At 57.8% G+C, this 17,421-nt stretch overlaps 6 protein-coding genes across 6 annotated transcripts; 4 read left to right on the top strand and 2 right to left on the bottom strand.

Moving 5' to 3' along the window:
• Positions 1 to 457: 457 nt before the first annotated feature.
• On the top strand, positions 458 to 5,346 carry HST6 (uncharacterized protein; the record flags this gene model as incomplete). The annotated part of the gene is made up of 5 exons (XM_060603306.1): positions 458 to 4,099; positions 4,134 to 4,296; positions 4,328 to 4,450; positions 4,481 to 5,148; positions 5,182 to 5,346. 5 exons carry the CDS (start codon positions 458 to 460, stop codon positions 5,344 to 5,346), a joined length of 4,761 nt encoding a protein of 1,586 aa, XP_060459613.1.
• Positions 5,347 to 5,385: 39 nt separating this feature from the next.
• Positions 5,386 to 7,897, bottom strand: CcaverHIS019_0608060 (uncharacterized protein; the record flags this gene model as incomplete). The annotated part of the gene is made up of 12 exons (XM_060603305.1): positions 5,386 to 5,607; positions 5,642 to 5,695; positions 5,729 to 5,928; positions 5,966 to 6,137; positions 6,174 to 6,509; positions 6,622 to 6,808; positions 6,840 to 6,925; positions 6,962 to 7,071; positions 7,107 to 7,174; positions 7,210 to 7,325; positions 7,362 to 7,627; positions 7,663 to 7,897. 12 exons carry the CDS (start codon positions 7,895 to 7,897, stop codon positions 5,386 to 5,388), a joined length of 2,052 nt encoding a protein of 683 aa, XP_060459612.1.
• A 514-nt stretch (positions 7,898 to 8,411) lies between these two features.
• Positions 8,412 to 9,919, top strand: CcaverHIS019_0608050 (uncharacterized protein; the record flags this gene model as incomplete). The annotated part of the gene is made up of 4 exons (XM_060603304.1): positions 8,412 to 8,746; positions 8,787 to 9,067; positions 9,104 to 9,213; positions 9,248 to 9,919. 4 exons carry the CDS (start codon positions 8,412 to 8,414, stop codon positions 9,917 to 9,919), a joined length of 1,398 nt encoding a protein of 465 aa, XP_060459611.1.
• A 241-nt stretch (positions 9,920 to 10,160) lies between these two features.
• Positions 10,161 to 10,838, top strand: CcaverHIS019_0608040 (uncharacterized protein; the record flags this gene model as incomplete). Its single annotated transcript, XM_060603303.1, has 3 exons — positions 10,161 to 10,380; positions 10,412 to 10,457; positions 10,487 to 10,838. The coding sequence occupies 3 exons, from the start codon at positions 10,161 to 10,163 to the stop codon at positions 10,836 to 10,838; spliced, it is 618 nt and encodes a 205-aa protein (XP_060459610.1).
• Positions 10,839 to 11,122: 284 nt separating this feature from the next.
• On the top strand, positions 11,123 to 12,306 carry CcaverHIS019_0608030 (uncharacterized protein; the record flags this gene model as incomplete). Its single annotated transcript, XM_060603302.1, has 3 exons — positions 11,123 to 11,750; positions 11,782 to 11,827; positions 11,859 to 12,306. 3 exons carry the CDS (start codon positions 11,123 to 11,125, stop codon positions 12,304 to 12,306), a joined length of 1,122 nt encoding a protein of 373 aa, XP_060459609.1.
• A 1,281-nt stretch (positions 12,307 to 13,587) lies between these two features.
• Positions 13,588 to 16,256, bottom strand: CcaverHIS019_0608020 (uncharacterized protein; the record flags this gene model as incomplete). The annotated part of the gene is made up of 7 exons (XM_060603301.1): positions 13,588 to 14,145; positions 14,183 to 15,405; positions 15,441 to 15,641; positions 15,693 to 15,768; positions 15,825 to 15,851; positions 15,943 to 16,094; positions 16,175 to 16,256. The coding sequence occupies 7 exons, from the start codon at positions 16,254 to 16,256 to the stop codon at positions 13,588 to 13,590; spliced, it is 2,319 nt and encodes a 772-aa protein (XP_060459608.1).
• Between the last annotated feature and the right edge of the window lie 1,165 nt (positions 16,257 to 17,421).

Below are 17,421 nucleotides of genomic sequence, written 5' to 3'. Positions count from 1 at the left end.
CCTCACTTTATCGCTCACCCACAATCATTAAGTGCAACTGATAATGGACAGATCAAGCACATCAAGGTCGGTGAGCGAAAGGATAGTCGCGCTGATCCAGATGCGATACCAACAACAATGTACTGCAACTGATGACAACGCCCAACTACGCTCTGAACGGGTCGACTTTTGACTGACATACATTACTGAACGCCATTCCGCGGCCCCTGACGTCCACCCCCGTCCTTACCACCTCCGACAGCAAAGGATGCTACTTCAACGCGCTATGGCCTCGGCCGCCGACAGATATCCACTCGAACAATGGCACCCGTCCCACACTCCGTCTCCCTCTTCATCCCATCGATCCCCCTCTCCATCTCCTTCAAGCGTCAACTCTTGTAGTCCGCTCATACAGAACTCGTCGCGCATCCGCTCATTCCTCTCTGGCTTCCGCCCGCGTTTACAATACAGTGACGAGATGGCGCTTCAGCCTACCCAGGCCACGCCCACACCCGCACCATCCTCTCCCCCAATCAAGCCTACTAGATCTCCGAGCCGCCAGTCCCAGCTCAGCGGGGACTCGGCAGAGCGTAAGACCCTCCAGCAAGATGCGATCAAGAGAGAGCCTGATGGGCCCTCGTCGCTCCAGACTGAGAACTTGGTCACGCCTGAGAACCCGCTTTCGCACAAGAAAGGTCCACGCGAAGGCCCCCAACCCAAGGACAAAGAGCCCGCTGGCCCCAAGTCACCCAAGACACTGTCTATCCGCGAGGCACGCGCGCGCGACAGCATAGACCTGACCCAGAAGCGATGGAGTCCTCAGTCCGGCGTCGTTATCGAGGGCTTGGACGTCAACAAGAAACCGGATAAGGCCGCCCATGCGGCAGACACGCCTGAGCCTTTGACAAACACGCGCGAACTGAGCAGGGCCTCGCTTGAGCCGCCCGACGACACGCGGCGCAAGAGTGGCCGAGCGCGCACCCAGCCCGGATACGTTCACTCGACGCGCTCGCCGCCGTCGAGTGTCAAGGGTCCTTTGGAGGGTATTGAGGAGCAGTACCGTGCGATTGCGGCGGCCCATATGGCAGCTACAGAGTCCCAACGGACGTCAACTCGCCTGTCCGCCGCAAGCCCGCCCATAACCCCCGCCCTAAGCTTCAAGGCCGCCAGCATCCCTGAGGTATTTATGCGGCCAATGTCGCGACCACCGCCTCCGCCGCCCATCCAGCCCTCCTTCCGCCAGTTTTACAGCCTCATCCCTATCGGCCCACGTCTCGGGTACCTCCTCCCCGCCATCATGGCCAGTCTCGTAGCCGCGGCGGTCCAACCTTTCATCTCGACTGTGATCGGGAGTGCTTTTGGTGCACTCGCCGCATTCCCGCCTTATCAGGCCGCGACGCATGAGCAGAAAGTGACGCTCCTCCGCGTCGTCGGCACGGCGAGCCTGAAGCTCGTCGGCGCCGGGGGAGTGTTCGCGCTGAGCGAGTATGGTGTGTTTGTGGGCTGGACGTACTTCGGAGAGACGTCAACGGCGTATCTCCGGAGGCGGGTGTATGACGGCGTGAGATCCAAGTCCATGGCATGGTACGACACTGGGATGGGGACGGCGGAAGCGGCTGGTGGGGATGCGGTGGGCTCTGGCGGGTTGATGGGCAAGTTTGCGCGCGAGACGGACGACGTGCGAATCGCCTCGAGCCTCTCGACCGGCCTTCTCGTGCAGAACATAGCTAGCTTCATCGCATGCTTCGTCCTGGGACTCATCAAGCTTCCCACTCTCGCCATCGTCACCCTGTCTTCCCTTCCCTTCCTGGCAGCGCTGAACGCCCTCACCGAGCGCTCGGCGAACAAGAGCCAAACGACGGAGCGGCGTGCGTTCGCTGAGGCCGCCACCACCGCCGAACGCACGGCCGCAGCCATCGCAACCGTCAAAGCGCACAACGCCCAGTCAGCCGAAGTCGCCCGGTTTAATACCCTCGTCGTGAAAGCCAAGGGGCAACTCGTACGCCAGGCGCTCGTATGGGCTCAATGCATGGGTCTCAACGACTTTCTCGTCATGCTCATGTTCATCGTCGGATTCTGGTATGGTGCGATCCTCGTGAACAAAGGCAAGGCGACGGTGGCCGACGTCATGACCGTCTTCTTCTCGTGCCTTCTAGGAGCAGCGGCGCTGCAAACTGCACCACCCCAGCTCATGATCGTCAACAAGGGCAAGGCGTCCCTCGCGTCCCTCCTCACCGTCATTCAGGAGGTGGACGAGGAGCGGCCCGCCGCCCGCAAAGTTGTCCGCCTCAAGGGCGAGTTCGAGTTCAAGTCTCTCTTCTTCGCATACCCCTCCCGGCCGCGGCAGCTCGTGTTGCGCGGCGTAGACCTCTTCCTCCCCTGTGGCGAGTTGACGTTCATCGTCGGCGGCAGCGGGAGTGGGAAGAGCACCATCGCCCACCTCCTCCTCCGCCTGTACTCCCCTTCCCCGGGGGCAGGCGAGATCAACCTCGACGAACATCCGTTAAGCTCCTACGACCCGAAGTTTACAAACGGACATATCGCCGCCGTGTCCCAGGGCTGCCTGATTTTCGACATGAGTGTGCACGACAACGTCGCAATGGGTGTTCTGGGCGCCGATGCGAGCACGTACGGCCGGACTCGCAAGCTCGAGGACGTGACACGCGACGAGGTGGTCGACGCATGCCGTATGGCGCTCATCCATGAATTCATCGAGACCCTGCCGAAGGGCTACGACACGATGTTGGGTAACGGTGGCAACGCTCTCAGCGGTGGACAGAAACAACGCCTGGCGATCGCGCGTGCCCGGATCCGTGACCCTGCCGTGTTGATCCTCGATGAAGCGACGGCGGCCCTAGACGCAACCTCACGCGTTGAAGTGTTCGAGGCCGTGCGCGCCTGGCGGAAGGACAGCACCACCATCGTGATCACGCACGACCTCTCCCAGATCAAAGACAATGACTTCTTGTACGTCATGCAGGACGGGAGCGTCGTGCAGCAGGGCTTCCGCAGAGACCTGACACACGGCGTGTTCGCCGCCATGGCGGCTGAGCAGAGTGTCGCCCCTCTACTCCCCAAGCTTGATTTTAGCTGGCGTGCCGCCGAGATCGATGAAGACGAGGAGGAGGAGGAGGACCTCGACGAACTCGCCCGTATCCACACAACAACGTTGAGGATGAGCTTGCTCCCCCTTCCGAGGAGACATTCTGTCGTCGGCACTCGGCCGCGGAGTATGTCACTCGGCCGTCCCAGAACCGGTAGCCTGAACAAGGCGCCCGAGCGCTGGAGGGCGAGTATCCACAGTTTCTCCCAGGTGACGAAGACAGGTAGCCACACCTCGATTCCCACCAAGCTGCGACCCTCGATAGACCGTCGCTCCGTCGACTGCCGTAGCATCGACCTCCGCTCCTCGGCAGACAAAGAGACCTTTGAGCAAGTCGAAGACAAGGACATTTCCCACCCCGAGCACCGCCCCTCAGTAGCCTGGCAGGACACTGACGAGCTAAAAGTCTACGGCTTCTTCCGTCTCATGTGGCGATTCCTCCCCACTCTTCCGCACAAAGGCATCCTCCTCTTCGGCACAATCACCAGTATCGCGCGCGGCATTGCTACTCCCATCTGGTCCTTTTTCCTCGCCCAACTCATGGCTCTCCTAGGTACAGGGTCAAACGGGGAGGTCGCGAAGAAGTCGGCCATTCTAATCGCCATCATTGTGGGCCAAGGCCTAGCCGTATTCGGACAGCATGCCTCTTTAGCCAGCCTCGGGGCTATATGGACTGCGCGCCTGCGGTCGCAAAGCTACGCCGTGGTATTGGCTCAGGACAAGGGATGGTTCGACCGGGACGAAAACAACCCTTCCCGAATCGTGCAGGGCTTGATCAAGGACGTCGACGACATGCGCCACCTCGTGGCTACCGTTCTTCCACGCACCATCGTGGCGGTGTGCATGGTCGCTCTTGGGTTTACTTGGGCCATGGTCGTTGGGTGGCAGCTCACACTCGTTGGACTAGGTCTGTTTCCCTTGTTCGGCGTGATCGGCTTCGTGAGCAGCACCATGTTCAGCCGCGCCGAGGTGTATAATAAGGCGCGACGCGAGGCCGTCTCGCGCCTCTTCTTCGAGGTATGCTCATCTATTACTTGTTGGCTAACTCTAGGCCGTCGCCAACGTCCGCGGCATCCGCGCCATGGCCCTAGAACAGAGCTTCACCCAACGCTTCATGTCCGAATCCGCCGAAGCCCGGACACACGCCCAACGCGCAATCTGGTCAACCGCCCTCGGCTCAGCCTTCAACTGCGCCATGCCCCTCTTTGCACAGGGTAAGTTACCCTCTTGCTCCGCTGATCAAAGCCCTCCTAAATTACGTCGGAGCAATCTTCCTCCGTAATGGAACAATGGACCTAGCGGCCATGCTCAAAGTCTACGCCCTCGTCCTCTTCAGCGTAACGTTCGCCGTCTCCCTCTTAGGGTTCAGTGAGCTCTTGCATGACAGAACTGACATAGTGCCACTCCTTATCAAGGCCAAGGTCGCCGCCGCAGACTTTGAGCGCTTCCGCACCCTTTCGCCCACGACCTCCGAGTCAATTGGGACCGCAAAATTTCCCATCTCCGGCGACATTTCTTTCCAGAATGTCCTGTTCCGATATCCCACCCGCCCTGACACCGTGTTCACAGACCTCTCCCTCACTCTCACTTCCGGCGAGGCTGTCGCTATCGTTGGTCCAAGTGGAGCGGGAAAGAGCACGATTGCCGCCCTGCTGCAACGCCTCTACTTTCCCACCGCCGGAGCTATCAAGTTGGGCAACTACGACCTCTCTACGGCCGACATTAAGACCGTGCGCGAAGGGATCGCCATCGTTTCGCAGACGCCACATCTCTTCGACGCTAGCGTGGCTGATAATATCCGCTATGGCGGGTCGGCGCCTCTTGAGGAAGTCATGGCTGCAGCAAAGGTGGCGCGGATCCACGACTTTGTCGCTGGTCTGCCACAGGGATACGAGACAAAGCTTGGAGAGAACGCGGCCTTGATTAGTGGCGGACAGGCGCAGCGACTGCAGATCGCGCGTGCAATGCTTCGCCACGCCAAGGTCCTCATCCTGGACGAGGCCACCAGCGCTCTGGATGTCGAGAACCAGGCTGGTATCCTCGACACCCTCCTCGCCCTCAAGAAGGTATGTTCCCTGAATGAGGATGCGCTGACGCAGTACCACACGACCATCTTCATCACCCACTCGGTGGACGTGATGCGCCGGTGTGATCGCATCATCTGTCTCGGTGACGGACGGGTCGCCGAGGACGGGACGTATGCTGGCCTCATTGCGAGCGGGGGAGAGTTTGCCCAACTGCTCAAGACTGGCGAATGGCAGTAGGCCAGATATGGTCGTTATTATTTCAATGCTATGGATACATTAATGCTGCTTGATGCCGCCGCCCTTGAACTGGTAGTAATGAGGTCTGGCGTCAGTTAGATAGCGGAGAGCAACTTGCGCAAGCTCGACGAGCCAGTCCTCCTCGACAACGGTAAGGTCACGCATAAAGCTCTTGGTCGTCTCGATGACCTCGTGGAAGATGACCCAGCCCGTCGAGGGCTGGCGCGTAAACATGACCGAGGACGGGTGGACGTGGAGGATCTGCATCAGTAGGTGTAGAAGAACATCCACTTACAGCTCCTTCACGCGCGCTCCGGAACGTGCCGTCGGGCAACATGCGGGCAGCGTTCTGCTGTCAGCTCGCCCACGGGCGTAAGCTCACCTTGAAGTACCCCGACACCAGGCACTTGCGCAGCGTGACATGGTCGCTGCCACAGCTCACGAGGGGGATGTGGAAGCGATCGAAGAACTTCTTGAGCTGTTTCCGGATCGCCACGGCGCGCGACAGCGACTTGAAGTTGATGCGGTGATTACCGCACCACGACTTGTCTTTCTGCCCGTAGCGCACGAAGGCATTGTACGCTGACGTCAGCTTGACCATTCCAGAAAGACAGCTCACCATTGAGGAGCGTCAGGTGGTCGCCTTCCTCGGCGGTGAACTTGCGGCGCTCCATTTCGGCCATGGTCGCGCGCATCCCGCCCTGCGGGATGACGAAGACACTCTGCACCTGTGTCATGGCCGCGATTGTCAAGATTTCTTCACTACACTTGAACGTGAACGAGTTGAGGAGCTGCTGTCAGCTTTTCGACCAGACAACCAAGCTCACGATAGCAGCCATCATCGGGTCTAATGGGAGCTCGGCCATGCGTTCGCCCAGTGGCCGCGTCAACCTTCCCTCCTCGTCGAGCGCCTTGAGCGAGTAAAGGAACTCAAGGGAGCGCACCATCATGTCGCTAGGCGGCGGACTCATGAAGTCGAACTTGGCGAGGTTGTCGATGCCTAACGCTTTAAGTTGGAGTAGGTACATGCTCACGTCAGAGCGGACGAGCTCTGGCGGTGTGGTTATTGGCATAGGGGATAGCGGGTTGTTGGATGGCAGGACGCCGGAGGGATACAGGCGGTAGCACTTGCCAGCTGACGTTCGACCCGCTCGACCTGCACGCTGGTTAACTGACGCTAGAGAACACGGTGTGACCGTCAGCACGTCCATCGCCGTCCGCGGGTTGAACGTCTTCAGCTGAATGGATGAGCGGACTGGGGGACCTATCACCCACCTTGACAAAGCCTGTGTCGACAACATACTTGATCCCGTCAATCGTCACACTGGCCTCGGCGATGTTGGTCGCGAAGATGACCTTGCGCGTGTCTCGTGGTGGCGGGTCGAAGATAATGTCCTGCTCTTCTGGGGGAAGAGTGGCGTACAGCGGCAGTGCAAGGATCCTGGGCGCAGCGCGAGGAAGGCTGTCGTCAGCGTGATCGGCTATGCACCTACCTCTGTAACCTGTCCGCCACCTGTTGGACCGCATTGTCGATTTCTTCTCGCCCTGTGAGGAAGACGAGCACGTCACCTGCTGGTTCCTGCGGTCAGCTGGTCACTTGAGCCCTCAAGCCCACCTTCAGGTGGATGTTGAAAACGGTGTCGACGGCTGCCTGGACGTAGTCGACAATAGGCTCTTTCAAGTATGCGACCTCGACGGGGAACATGCGCCCCTCAATGCTGACGACTGGGATAGGTTAACCCCGAACGTCATGAACTTACTGATCGCGTCGTCGTTCGACTTGTCGGGCCCGTCCGCGTTCGTGTTGAAATATTCGAGAAAGTCCTCGCTGCTGTCAGCTTCATGGGAGCATCTTCAGCTCACGCATCGATGGTCGCAGAGGACACGACCACGCGTAGTTCCGGGCGCTTCTTCATGATCTTCTTGAGTAGCCCCATAAGGAGGTCGGTGTACGCTCCGCGCTCGTGCGCCTCGTCGATCTACCCCAGTTAGCAAATGACAGGCCAATATCTGACCATGATGACGCTGTACTTGCTCAGCAATGGGTCGACCATACACTCGCGGAACAGCATCCCGTCCGTGAGGTACTTGATGCGCGTGCGCTCTGGGTTGGACAGGTCCTCAAAGCGGATCGAGTACCCCACTTCGTCGCCCAACACGGTCCCCACTTCCTCTGCTACGCGTGTTGCCACTGAAGTCGCTGCTACGCGTCGAGGCTGCGTGCACCCTACCACCCGCCCGCCTGCGGTCCACCCCGCCTCGTGGAGGTATTGGGGTATTTCTAATGTCAGTTACATACGGGGTTTTTGAACTCACGCGTCGACTTGCCACTGCCCGCCTGGCCGACCACAATTGTCACAGCATACCGTTCGATACACCACAACAAGTTGCTGCGGTGCTTGTAGATCGGGAGACGCTGGCGGGCGCCTTCGAGGCTCAGGTTGCCCGCGCGCGCCGAGGAGATTGCGAGCGCACCCTCAGCCTCAGTCTCGCGATCAAGGCTACTACCGGGTGCAACCGTTCCAGGTTTCCAGAACTGGAGGGGCGGCATTAGTTGGGTTAGTTGATGAAGGATGAGGAGGAGGGAAGGATAGCGCCGAGATGTTGTTGGTGGGTGGCCTCCACCTGGAAATGTAGCGTATCCAAGCCTCCCTTTAGTCACGTGGGTGAAGGGTCTGATAGGAAGGAATGTCTGAAGGGGCTGATTGGGGGGTGATGTCACAAGGTGACTATCCTACATTGTAATCGAATAATCGTCATGTTTTAAACCTTGGAATAATTCAACAATTCAACAACATTCTACATTTTGCTCACATGGCTCAAGAGAAGCTAAGAAGGAGAGGAAGTGGGTGGAGCCAACTTGTCCTACTCAGCCACTTGCGTAATTGCCCATTTCTACTTCAACAAGACCCGTGTGTTTTTCATATTGGCACATTGACGACGCCCACCCCCCTCATGCCCCCCACCGGCGTTAACGAAATGGAATCTTTCATCAGACAGGTTCCTACATATATAACCTCGGCCCTCGGCTTCCCATTCCACTACACCACAGAATCACTCTTATCATGCTGATATCATATCGCAGCATGCGGTGCCTCAAGCTGCGACCAACACTGATCGGGCGCGCCATCTTCCTTATCGCAAGCCTCGTGCTCGCCAACGCTGCAGTCTGGGTTGCAGCTGGTATCGCCTACAGCGGCGCAGACGGTCTCCTCGGCATCGCCATGCTCGCGTGGACGCTCGGCTTGCGACATGGCCTGGATGCAGACCATATCTGTGCAATTGATAATGCGACGCGCCAGATGGTCAGCCTTGGCCAGCTGCCCATGACTTGCGGCCTCTTCTTCTCTCTTGGCCACTCCACTATCGTGATTGCAGTCAACATCGCGCTGGCTATCAGGTGAGTGCCAGTGCATCCCGTCCTGGTTTACTAAACTCAGTGTTGACATCTTTGACCGTCTCGGCAAGGTCGGCGACGTCGGTGGGATCGTGGGCACCGCCGTGTCCGCGTCCTTCCTCTTCCTCGTCGCCGTCATCAACTCGTACTTCCTCGTCGGCGCTATCCGTGCACGCAAGCGCGCCAAAGAACGGCAGCGCCTCGGCCTGCCTCCAGACGATGACATCAGTATACAGGGCGGCGGGTGTCTTGTACGCATCATCGGGCCTATCCTCAAGGCTGTCGACAGGCCGTGGAAGCTCTACCCGGTCGGCGTCCTATTCGGTGAGCTGAAGAAGTCTACAACCAAGCTAACAGCAGGATTCGGCTTTGACACAGCGTCCTCCATCGCACTCCTCGCGCTTAGCGCTATTGCCACCCGTGGACCAAACGGCCAGGCGATCGCGCATGGCAGGATTGTCATTCTTCCCGTGAGCCGTGCTGCGACTGGTCAGCTGATGGCAGTTCCTCTTCACAGTCGGTATGGCGCTGGTGGACACGCTCGACAGCATCCTCATGTTGTACGCGTACGCGCAGCCCGAGCTGCGAACCGAGGGCAAGTTGTCTCTCGTCGAGCGGGACAAGAAGATGTTCGTGCCCATGCCGGAACCAGAAGGGGAGTCTACAGTGTCCCAAGAGGTGGATCAGAGCTTCTCCAAGCCGCCTTTGGAACCCAGTAGCTCCATTGATCAGAACACCTCCAAACTTCAGCCCACAGAGGAATCATCGGTCGCGGCCGTAGAGGTGGATGCCGCAGAGCAGCGGCGGCGGCGCGTGCTCGCTGTCAAGACAGCGACGATGGGCAGCCTATCTATCAGCCTCACGATTCTCTCCATCGCTGTGGCTCTGGCCATCTCCCTGATCGAAATCATGGGGCTGATCGGCGAGAACTGCAGCCGTTGCGTTACGGCAGCGGAGGCCGAGGACGGTGGTGGTCTGGAAGGGAGCTGGTGGCGCGCATGGGCCAATGCGAATGACGCGAGCGGATATGTGGGTGCGGCGATTGTCGGTGTCTTCGTCCTCATCCTGGTTGTGTATCATGGAGCGCGGTGGTGGTGGAAAAAGCGCAGCAAGAAGGGTGGTGCACCGGAAGCAGAGCCAGTGCCAGCGCCCGCGCCCGAGACTGCAGAGGTGTAGCATAGCATGCATCAAGCATCAAGGAATCACATCAGCTGAATGCTCCAATGTTGACGTCTGACCTTGCCACTAGCAGCTCCACTGGGGATGAGGCTGGGACCACTGACGCGGAAGCATATTGCAATCTGCAAGTCGCGCCAAGGCGAGTTCAAGGCCGTGCCTCGGAATTAGCATAACGCATTCCACGTTCGTCCATCTCTTAGACATCTCTCCTCAGCTTCTGCCGCAATCTCAAACCCGCATGCTGCGCACGCTCTCAGCTGCTAGCATGACCCCTCTCCGGATCCTCTGCTTTGGCGACTCCCTGACCTCGGGGTGGAACAGAGGTCGTGACGCGCCCTACGCGACCACGCTCGAGGCTCGGGTACGCGCGGCCTTCCCCGACCGGCCCGTACTCGTCGAGGCGGACGGAATTCCTGGCAACGAAGTGGTGCAAGGTTTCCCGCGGCGAATGATGAAGGGTACGCCTTTAAACGTTAGTACTGACCAAAGCCGCAACACAGCCATGGGACTGGATCCTCGTCCTCGGTGGCACAAAGTATGTCCAATCTGGATGCACTAACGCAGCGACCTAGCATACGATGCGAGTCCTGAGAAAGTCCTCGCTGGGCTGAACGAGACGTGGTCGCTCGCCCAGTCCGCCTCTCCAACGACACAAGTCCTCGCACTCACTATTCCAGAAGTCGGGGAGGTCTGGGACGACACCGATCGCAAGGCGGTAAATGCCGCTATCATGTCCCACTCCGCTCCTCGGTACCACACATTCGACTTTGCCAGTGCACTCCCGTTCCACTCGTTGAGTGCTGGACAGCAGGCGCTGTGGTGGGACGATCTCGTCCATCTCACCCCAGCTGGCTATGCGCGCATGGGTGAGCTTGTGGGGGACGCGTTGGTTGAGATCTTGCAGAGGGAGGCATAGCTTGTCTTGTACAAAAATGCTTTTGTGGGTCAACGGGGTTCCAATTATCCGTGCGAATTTCATTCATGATCTGCACAGAGTTCGCCCTTCCGCCATTGAATCTCAGATCATTCTCGCGCCTCAATTCATTCTGTGTTGACCATTCACTCTTGGTGGGAATCGTGACCCATGGCCCATTTACTAAATGTGTCTGTTGACCAGCATCGTCACTTTGCCGCTCACTGTCTTGTCATCTTCTTAACTACCCACCTTGTCCTCCTGTCACCACTCCCTCCCGGCCCATCATGCTATCTCCCAGTCCACGGCGCCTCTCCGGCAACCCATCCTTCACACCATCGGAGAGTACTCCCGTTGCCCCACACGATGGCGACTTGGACGAAACCCCAGTTGCTCCTCTCGGCTGTGACCTTCCCCTCGCCCCTGCTACACCTCGTGTCCCAGCTCCAGTTACACATATCCACGCCGGCCGCTATGAGTTCGAGGAAGCGCCCCCTATCAATCCAACCTCTCCCTCACCTAGCAAGCCTCGGATCCGAGTTCCCATCAGTGCTCTGCTTGACAGCCAGGACAGCATTCTTCCAGAGACCTTGTCAGAGGATGCCACCGACAAACGGAGCGGGGTGGACATCGACTCCATGCTCAAGCCTTCTTTCCCTCGTCCAATCAAACCAGTGCCCAACTCTCCGCCCCTAGGCGATCTGCGGGTTCTCCTGTTCGGCGACGAGTACACTTGGGGATTCTCGCCCGATGATCTCGACCACGGGGATTTCTCAGAGGATATGAAGAAACACCAGCATTACCCAAAGGTTATCAAGAAAGCGTTTGACCAGTACAACATCCGGGCCAGCCTAATGGTCAGCAGCTCTGTCAAAGAACAGGTTGGAAGCTTCGCCGCCAGGTTGCAAAGCAGCCGTGAGTCTGGGGAAGGCTCGACTAACAGAAGTGAATGCAACGTGGTACGACTGGGTCGTAATATGGGGTGGTTCACAGTGAGGACTCCGTTGACCACACTGACCGCAGCGACCTCCTCAGTGGAGCCAATGCCACGGACATTTATAAGGGCCTCGAAGAAGCTTACATTGTTGCCTGGAATTCTGGGTCAAACGTCCTACTGCTCACGCTCCTCGAGTCTAGCGACTTTACAGAGGACATGGAGGGGGAGCGAGAAGTGCTCAACGAACTGATCAGCAACACAAACATGAGAGCGCACGGTATGCGCACGATCCACGGGCTCAAAATCCACCAACGCCTGCCCAACCACTCGCGTTCGATCGCTCAGAGAGCGGGATCGAGTGAGGCATACGCCGACGAGTACGAGGCGCGATGGGCAGAGAAGGGCATATACCCTTCGCCAGAGGGTTACGAGATAGTCGGCAACCTGGTTGCCAAGGAAATTTGGCAGTGCTGGGGCATATACCCTGTCCATGACGAGCGCAAAGCCCGCATAGAGACTTTGTTTCTGGATTAGTCTGGGTGTGCGCAGTCTTTCTCGTTTCAAGGATGTAGCTTGTGTGTCATGTGACCTTGCGATGAGGTCTTTTGAATCCTTTAGACTATCTACAGTAGCTAGACTGGAGTTGCAGCCATACCCGCTTGAGACTGGCGTTGACCTTCCTCGAAGCGTGATACGATCTCACTGGGTACGCACCGCTCGCATCTCGATTCTGCTATCACGCCTTGCCAACGTGTCTTTGACCACCACTCTGTACCTTCTTGGTTAATTATCGACTCTCCACTCTCAATCTCATTGCCACTTGTGCTCATCCCCTCTTAATTGCCTATGCCACCTCCGTTGTACTGTACAGAGGAATCGTGTTGGCTCCCACCTCCCCAAAGTCTTGCTTGAAGCGCAAACGATTTGACGTTGTTTGGGTGGAGGTTGGTGCCGAGAAATCTAGTTCGGTGGAAGACTTCTGTTATCGACTGACCAGGATGGTGAGAACTGCAGGGCTACAAACAAAGGCTGACAACAGGCTTAGGGACGCGGCAACGGGGGAAGAAAAAATCAGATGACATATCAGAACCAGAACTTGTATCAAACGAGGGCAAGCGATTCGGCTGGGTGGTAATTCTGAGCTCTCGTGGGGGTTTGCTATCGCCCACGACTTGGAGCCTGGAAAGGAGGTGACACCCGTCTATGATTGCCTGCGCAACGTCTATGAAGAAGCGAAAGTGTAGGATGCCAACGTCCTTGCTCTCAACATTTCCGAGGTGGAACCACTTGTAGAAGAGACCACGGCTCTCAATCGTCTCATTGGTGCCCGATATTTGACGGAAAGCGATTCTTCTTAGACAATTGGGGGCAACTTGCACCAACCCGTGAGCATTCCCACGAGGGACATGGCCGGACAGAGCGCTCAACTTCATGGCCGTGTTGCTTGGGCTGTCGTGGAATGCCAATTAATGAGGTGGACATCTCACCGGCCGGGCATGAGCTCATCGGCTGGTCAGTTGCATCCACCATCATTTGGTACAGACAGTTACGAGCGCGAGCGCATCAAAGTGTTCGAAATGATATCCAGCCTCTGCTTCAGCTTCCCGTGTCTACTGTGTAAGTATGGGGGTATATCAAGTATGATTGTAGGTGACTTGAACGTAGTGTCCAGCCCATGGAGGGGTGATGCGACACAGTAGCACTTGAATACACACACACACGAACTCACTCAGAGACAGAGCACATGTCCACGCGTCGCATCGGAGCTTTCGTTTGTCGTCCCCCAAAACTAATCGACATCTAAAAACAACACCTTTACCACCGGCTGCCCGGGTAGCCATCGCCGCCGCCGTAGCCGCCCCGGTTGCCGTGGTCGCCGCCTCCGTGCCGGTGGCCCTGGTGGGGCGGAGGTGGGCCAGAGGGTGGGTTGAAGAACCCGTACTGGCCCTGGCTCTGGCCCTGGCCCTGGAAGCCACTGGGTGGCTGGGGCGAGTGGCGACCAAAGCCACCACCCTGCTGCTGGCCGCCGTAGCCGCCCTGCGGCTGGAAGCCACCACCAGATCCCTGGGGCTGGAAGCCCGACTGGTGCTGGGGAGGCGACTGACGGCCATAGCCGCCGCCCTGCTGCTGGTGGCCACCACCACCACCATACTGCTGCTGACCACCACCATACTGCTGCTGACCACCACCATACTGCTGCTGACCACCACCAAAGCCGCTCTGGTTCCCTCCGTAGCCGCCACCGCCGCCAAAGCCGCTCTGGCCACTCGCGCGACCGCCGCCGCCGAGGGAGTCGAGCGAAGGGGCATTCTGGAATCGACCCTGATTGTTGTTACGCTGGCCACCTTGGTTTCCACCCTGGTTGAAGCCGGGCTGCGCAGTCAGCGCCACGTATCACGAACACACTCACGATCTGGATGTTGTGCTGTGCAATAACCTGCTGAAGGCCACCCTCGGGGAGGAGCTGGTTGTGGACGTGACCAGTCGAGACCGAGTTGTCGCCAATGCGCTTGTTGCGGCCCTCACGGACGGCCTGCGCGGTTAGACGCTCGAGGCTGGGCTGCTGGTCCTTGCCCTGCTCTTGCCACCACTTGTGCATGTGGTCGAGCATGATACGCTGGATCTCGGAGCCGTTCGAGAAGTCTGGGTGGAAGAGGCACTGGAGGATGTCCTCAACGGGCCGGCGAGGGTCTATGCTCGAGTCGCTCCAAGCTTGGGCTACGCGCTCAGCTGAGAACTTGACGATAAGCTGCGCGATCTGGCCAGCAGGCTCGTTCAAGAGGACAGCGAAGTGGTCCTTGGAGAGGAAAGAGTGGGTCGGGTCCGAGGCGTTGGGGTTGTTCCACACCTCGAACTGGTCATCCGCGTGGGCCTCCAGGATGGCCTGCGACGAGTTGGCGAGCGTCTCGGTGGCGGTGCCGAGGAGAGGCTTGACGTAAGGCTCGATGGTGGTCATGACAAAGACTGAGACAGAGTTGCCGATCTTCTCAGTAAGGGCGTTGAGACCCGGGATCTTCTCCATTGTGTTCTCGATGCTCTTCATGACCTTGTCGCGGAACGCGAGAGCCTGCCAGAGGACCTTGTAGAGCTCCTGGGGGCTCATGGTGCTGGGGTCGGCAGTGGTAGCACGGAGATTCTGGAGGTTGTCCATCTCGCGGCTGAGGTGCTCGGTGTCTTGGCCGGGAATCTGCACGAACATCTGGCGGAGGGCCTGGGCAGACGCTCCCTGGCCGTCTTGAATGCTGCGCGAGTCTGAGAACGACTTGCTGAGGTCGGAGACAGCCGACGACGAGAGGTGGTCACCAGCCTCACCCATGAGCGAGTGGATGAAGTCGGCACCGCCGAAGGTGCCGGTGATGAGAGGGAAAACGTCACGTCCCTGGGGCGTGCGGACGCGGCAGTTCTGGCCGACGTGAGGGAAGACCTGGTGGTTGCCCATCGAGATGAGGGCAAGCTCACAGAAGTTGGAGTGGGCGGTGAAGTCCTCGAGGATGTGGAGGGCAGTGCCGAGGAGACGGAAGGCCTCGTACTCGTCGCTCTTCTTGCCAGTCTGTTGGGCCCGGCGGCCGGTCTCAATGCACTTGAGCAGGGTGCGGCGAGCGAGGGCCTTAGAAGTGTCCCAGTTGCCGTTCTCTGTAGCTTAGTCATTGTAGGAGTGTAATGCGCACCGTTCGCAATGTAGTTCTTCATGCCGCTTTGCGGATCAATCTGCAGTTCGCGAGGATCAATAGGCCCGCGAAGGCGAGGGTCGTACTTGCGCGCATCCTCGCCCTCTGCATAGCCCTTCGGGTTGTCGATGTGCTCGATAGGGAGGTAGCAGCCAAGACGCTCCTTGGTGACCTCAAACTCCTCTGTCACGTAGCCGTGCGCTGTCAGTCAGTCACGCGTGTCGACCTCGATCATCGGCCGATCTGGCTCACCGAGGAAGCCAAGAACCATGACAACATTGAGGATGGTTTGAAGGGGGACCTTTGAGAGCGACGCAACGTCGACAGCCTGTGAGAGAGTTAGACGTCGTGCTTGGCACACGACTGCAGCGCATGGATACGCACCTGAGAGTAGTCGCGCAGCCAGTTGCCCTGTGAGTGTTAGTGTCTTGTGCTCTTGGGGGACAACCCTGGTGTCGAGCAACGTCATGACGACGTCACCTTCCTCCAGCAGGAGACTTACAAAGTAGACACGCTTCAGGTCAAGGCCACTGAACTTTGTGCCGCGCGAGAGGAAGCCAGTGCCGATAACCTTGTACATGTTGGACATGACATCCTCAATGTCACCATGACGGAAGGCCTTATCCTCGAGGTAAGAGTAGGCAGGAATGTTTCCTGGACGTGGTCAGCCAGCTGTCACCAAGAGCATCGAGGCGAGGCAAGTGAGGACGTGTTTGATACAATCAGACACTTACCGGCACCGAAGGCGAGAACCTGGGGGGCGAAGGAAAGGGCGACAACGGCCAGGACGACGTAGAAGAGGGCCGAGTGCGCCATGTTGGGAGTGGGGGTATTTGAGGTAAGTCAGTCAAGTGGAGAGTGGTGCAGTCTCTTGGGCCTGCTGTTGGGTCAAGGTCTAAGGAGGTGTAAGCCGAGCTCTACTGGGTTAGAGACGGTGAGAGGTGGGAAAAAGGAAGAGGAGGAGGAAGAGGAAGAGTTAGGGAAGTGAGGACGGATGAGACTGACTGCAGCTGACTGCTGGCTGGGAGAATGGGAAAATGCGGTGGAATGGATTCCGGGTGTGGCGGAGGGCGAGTGGCTCTTATTAGCGATAGCTACTACTTTACATTACGGTAATAGATGACTTGACCAGCTATATGATACAAGGTAACTAGGCGAGGGGGGGTCCGAGGGTCACTATGGGATGCCGAACACGTAGATCCCTCCCTCTCTCAACCCCCTCCACTTTACCCATACGCGTCACACGTCACATATACTGTACTGTATACCCGCTGTTTCCCTTTGTTATTCAACCTCCATTCCTCATCACTAGGACGAAGTTCCCTATAGGTTGACCCGATCACTCTCCAGCTCGCGTGTATTTACGTCAGATATCTTCAATCTCGCGTGGTTGAAAGTCGCGTTGTTAAATGGTATCTTTGCCTTTAGTGCCTGGTTGTGCGCGTTTGGCAGGAAGTAGGAATCTGCCCCACGATCCCACGACGTGCTTCCAAGGGCAACCCGATTGCCTTTAGTAGACAAGCCAAAACCCAATGGGTGTTGTTAATCAATCTTCATCCGCACGTCTCTGTCTCCCTCATCAGACCTGAACACCTGGGCATGCTGGACAGGGGTCACAGACCCTTATACTTTGAACCTTTGGCTGTTGTGCTGGCTGCCCATTGACCCATGGCCCGTGGTTATCCCGTCACCAAGAAACCAACCAAGCACTTTGACCCAGCTCGACAAACTAAGCTAGCCAGCCTTCTCCGTCTCATTTCATGTTCATGTCAACAACATTCTCATTACAACTTCCACTTCTCATACATCACATCTCTTTGTTCAACGATATCAAACTAGTAACTATTCAACGTTCAACATCATCATTCCACTCACCAACATCATCACAACAATAACCAACACCATCACAACAACCACCCACCCTCTTTAGCTTCTCCCCCACACCAACCACAAATACCTACAACGTTCCTTTTCTTCCACC

Source organism: Cutaneotrichosporon cavernicola (assembly GCF_030864355.1).
Source record: "Cutaneotrichosporon cavernicola HIS019 DNA, chromosome: 6".
In the NCBI taxonomy this organism is placed as follows: domain Eukaryota; kingdom Fungi; phylum Basidiomycota; class Tremellomycetes; order Trichosporonales; family Trichosporonaceae; genus Cutaneotrichosporon; species Cutaneotrichosporon cavernicola.
The sequence above is the reverse complement of the archived record's forward strand: the minus strand, read 5'-3'. Positions and strand labels throughout refer to the sequence as shown.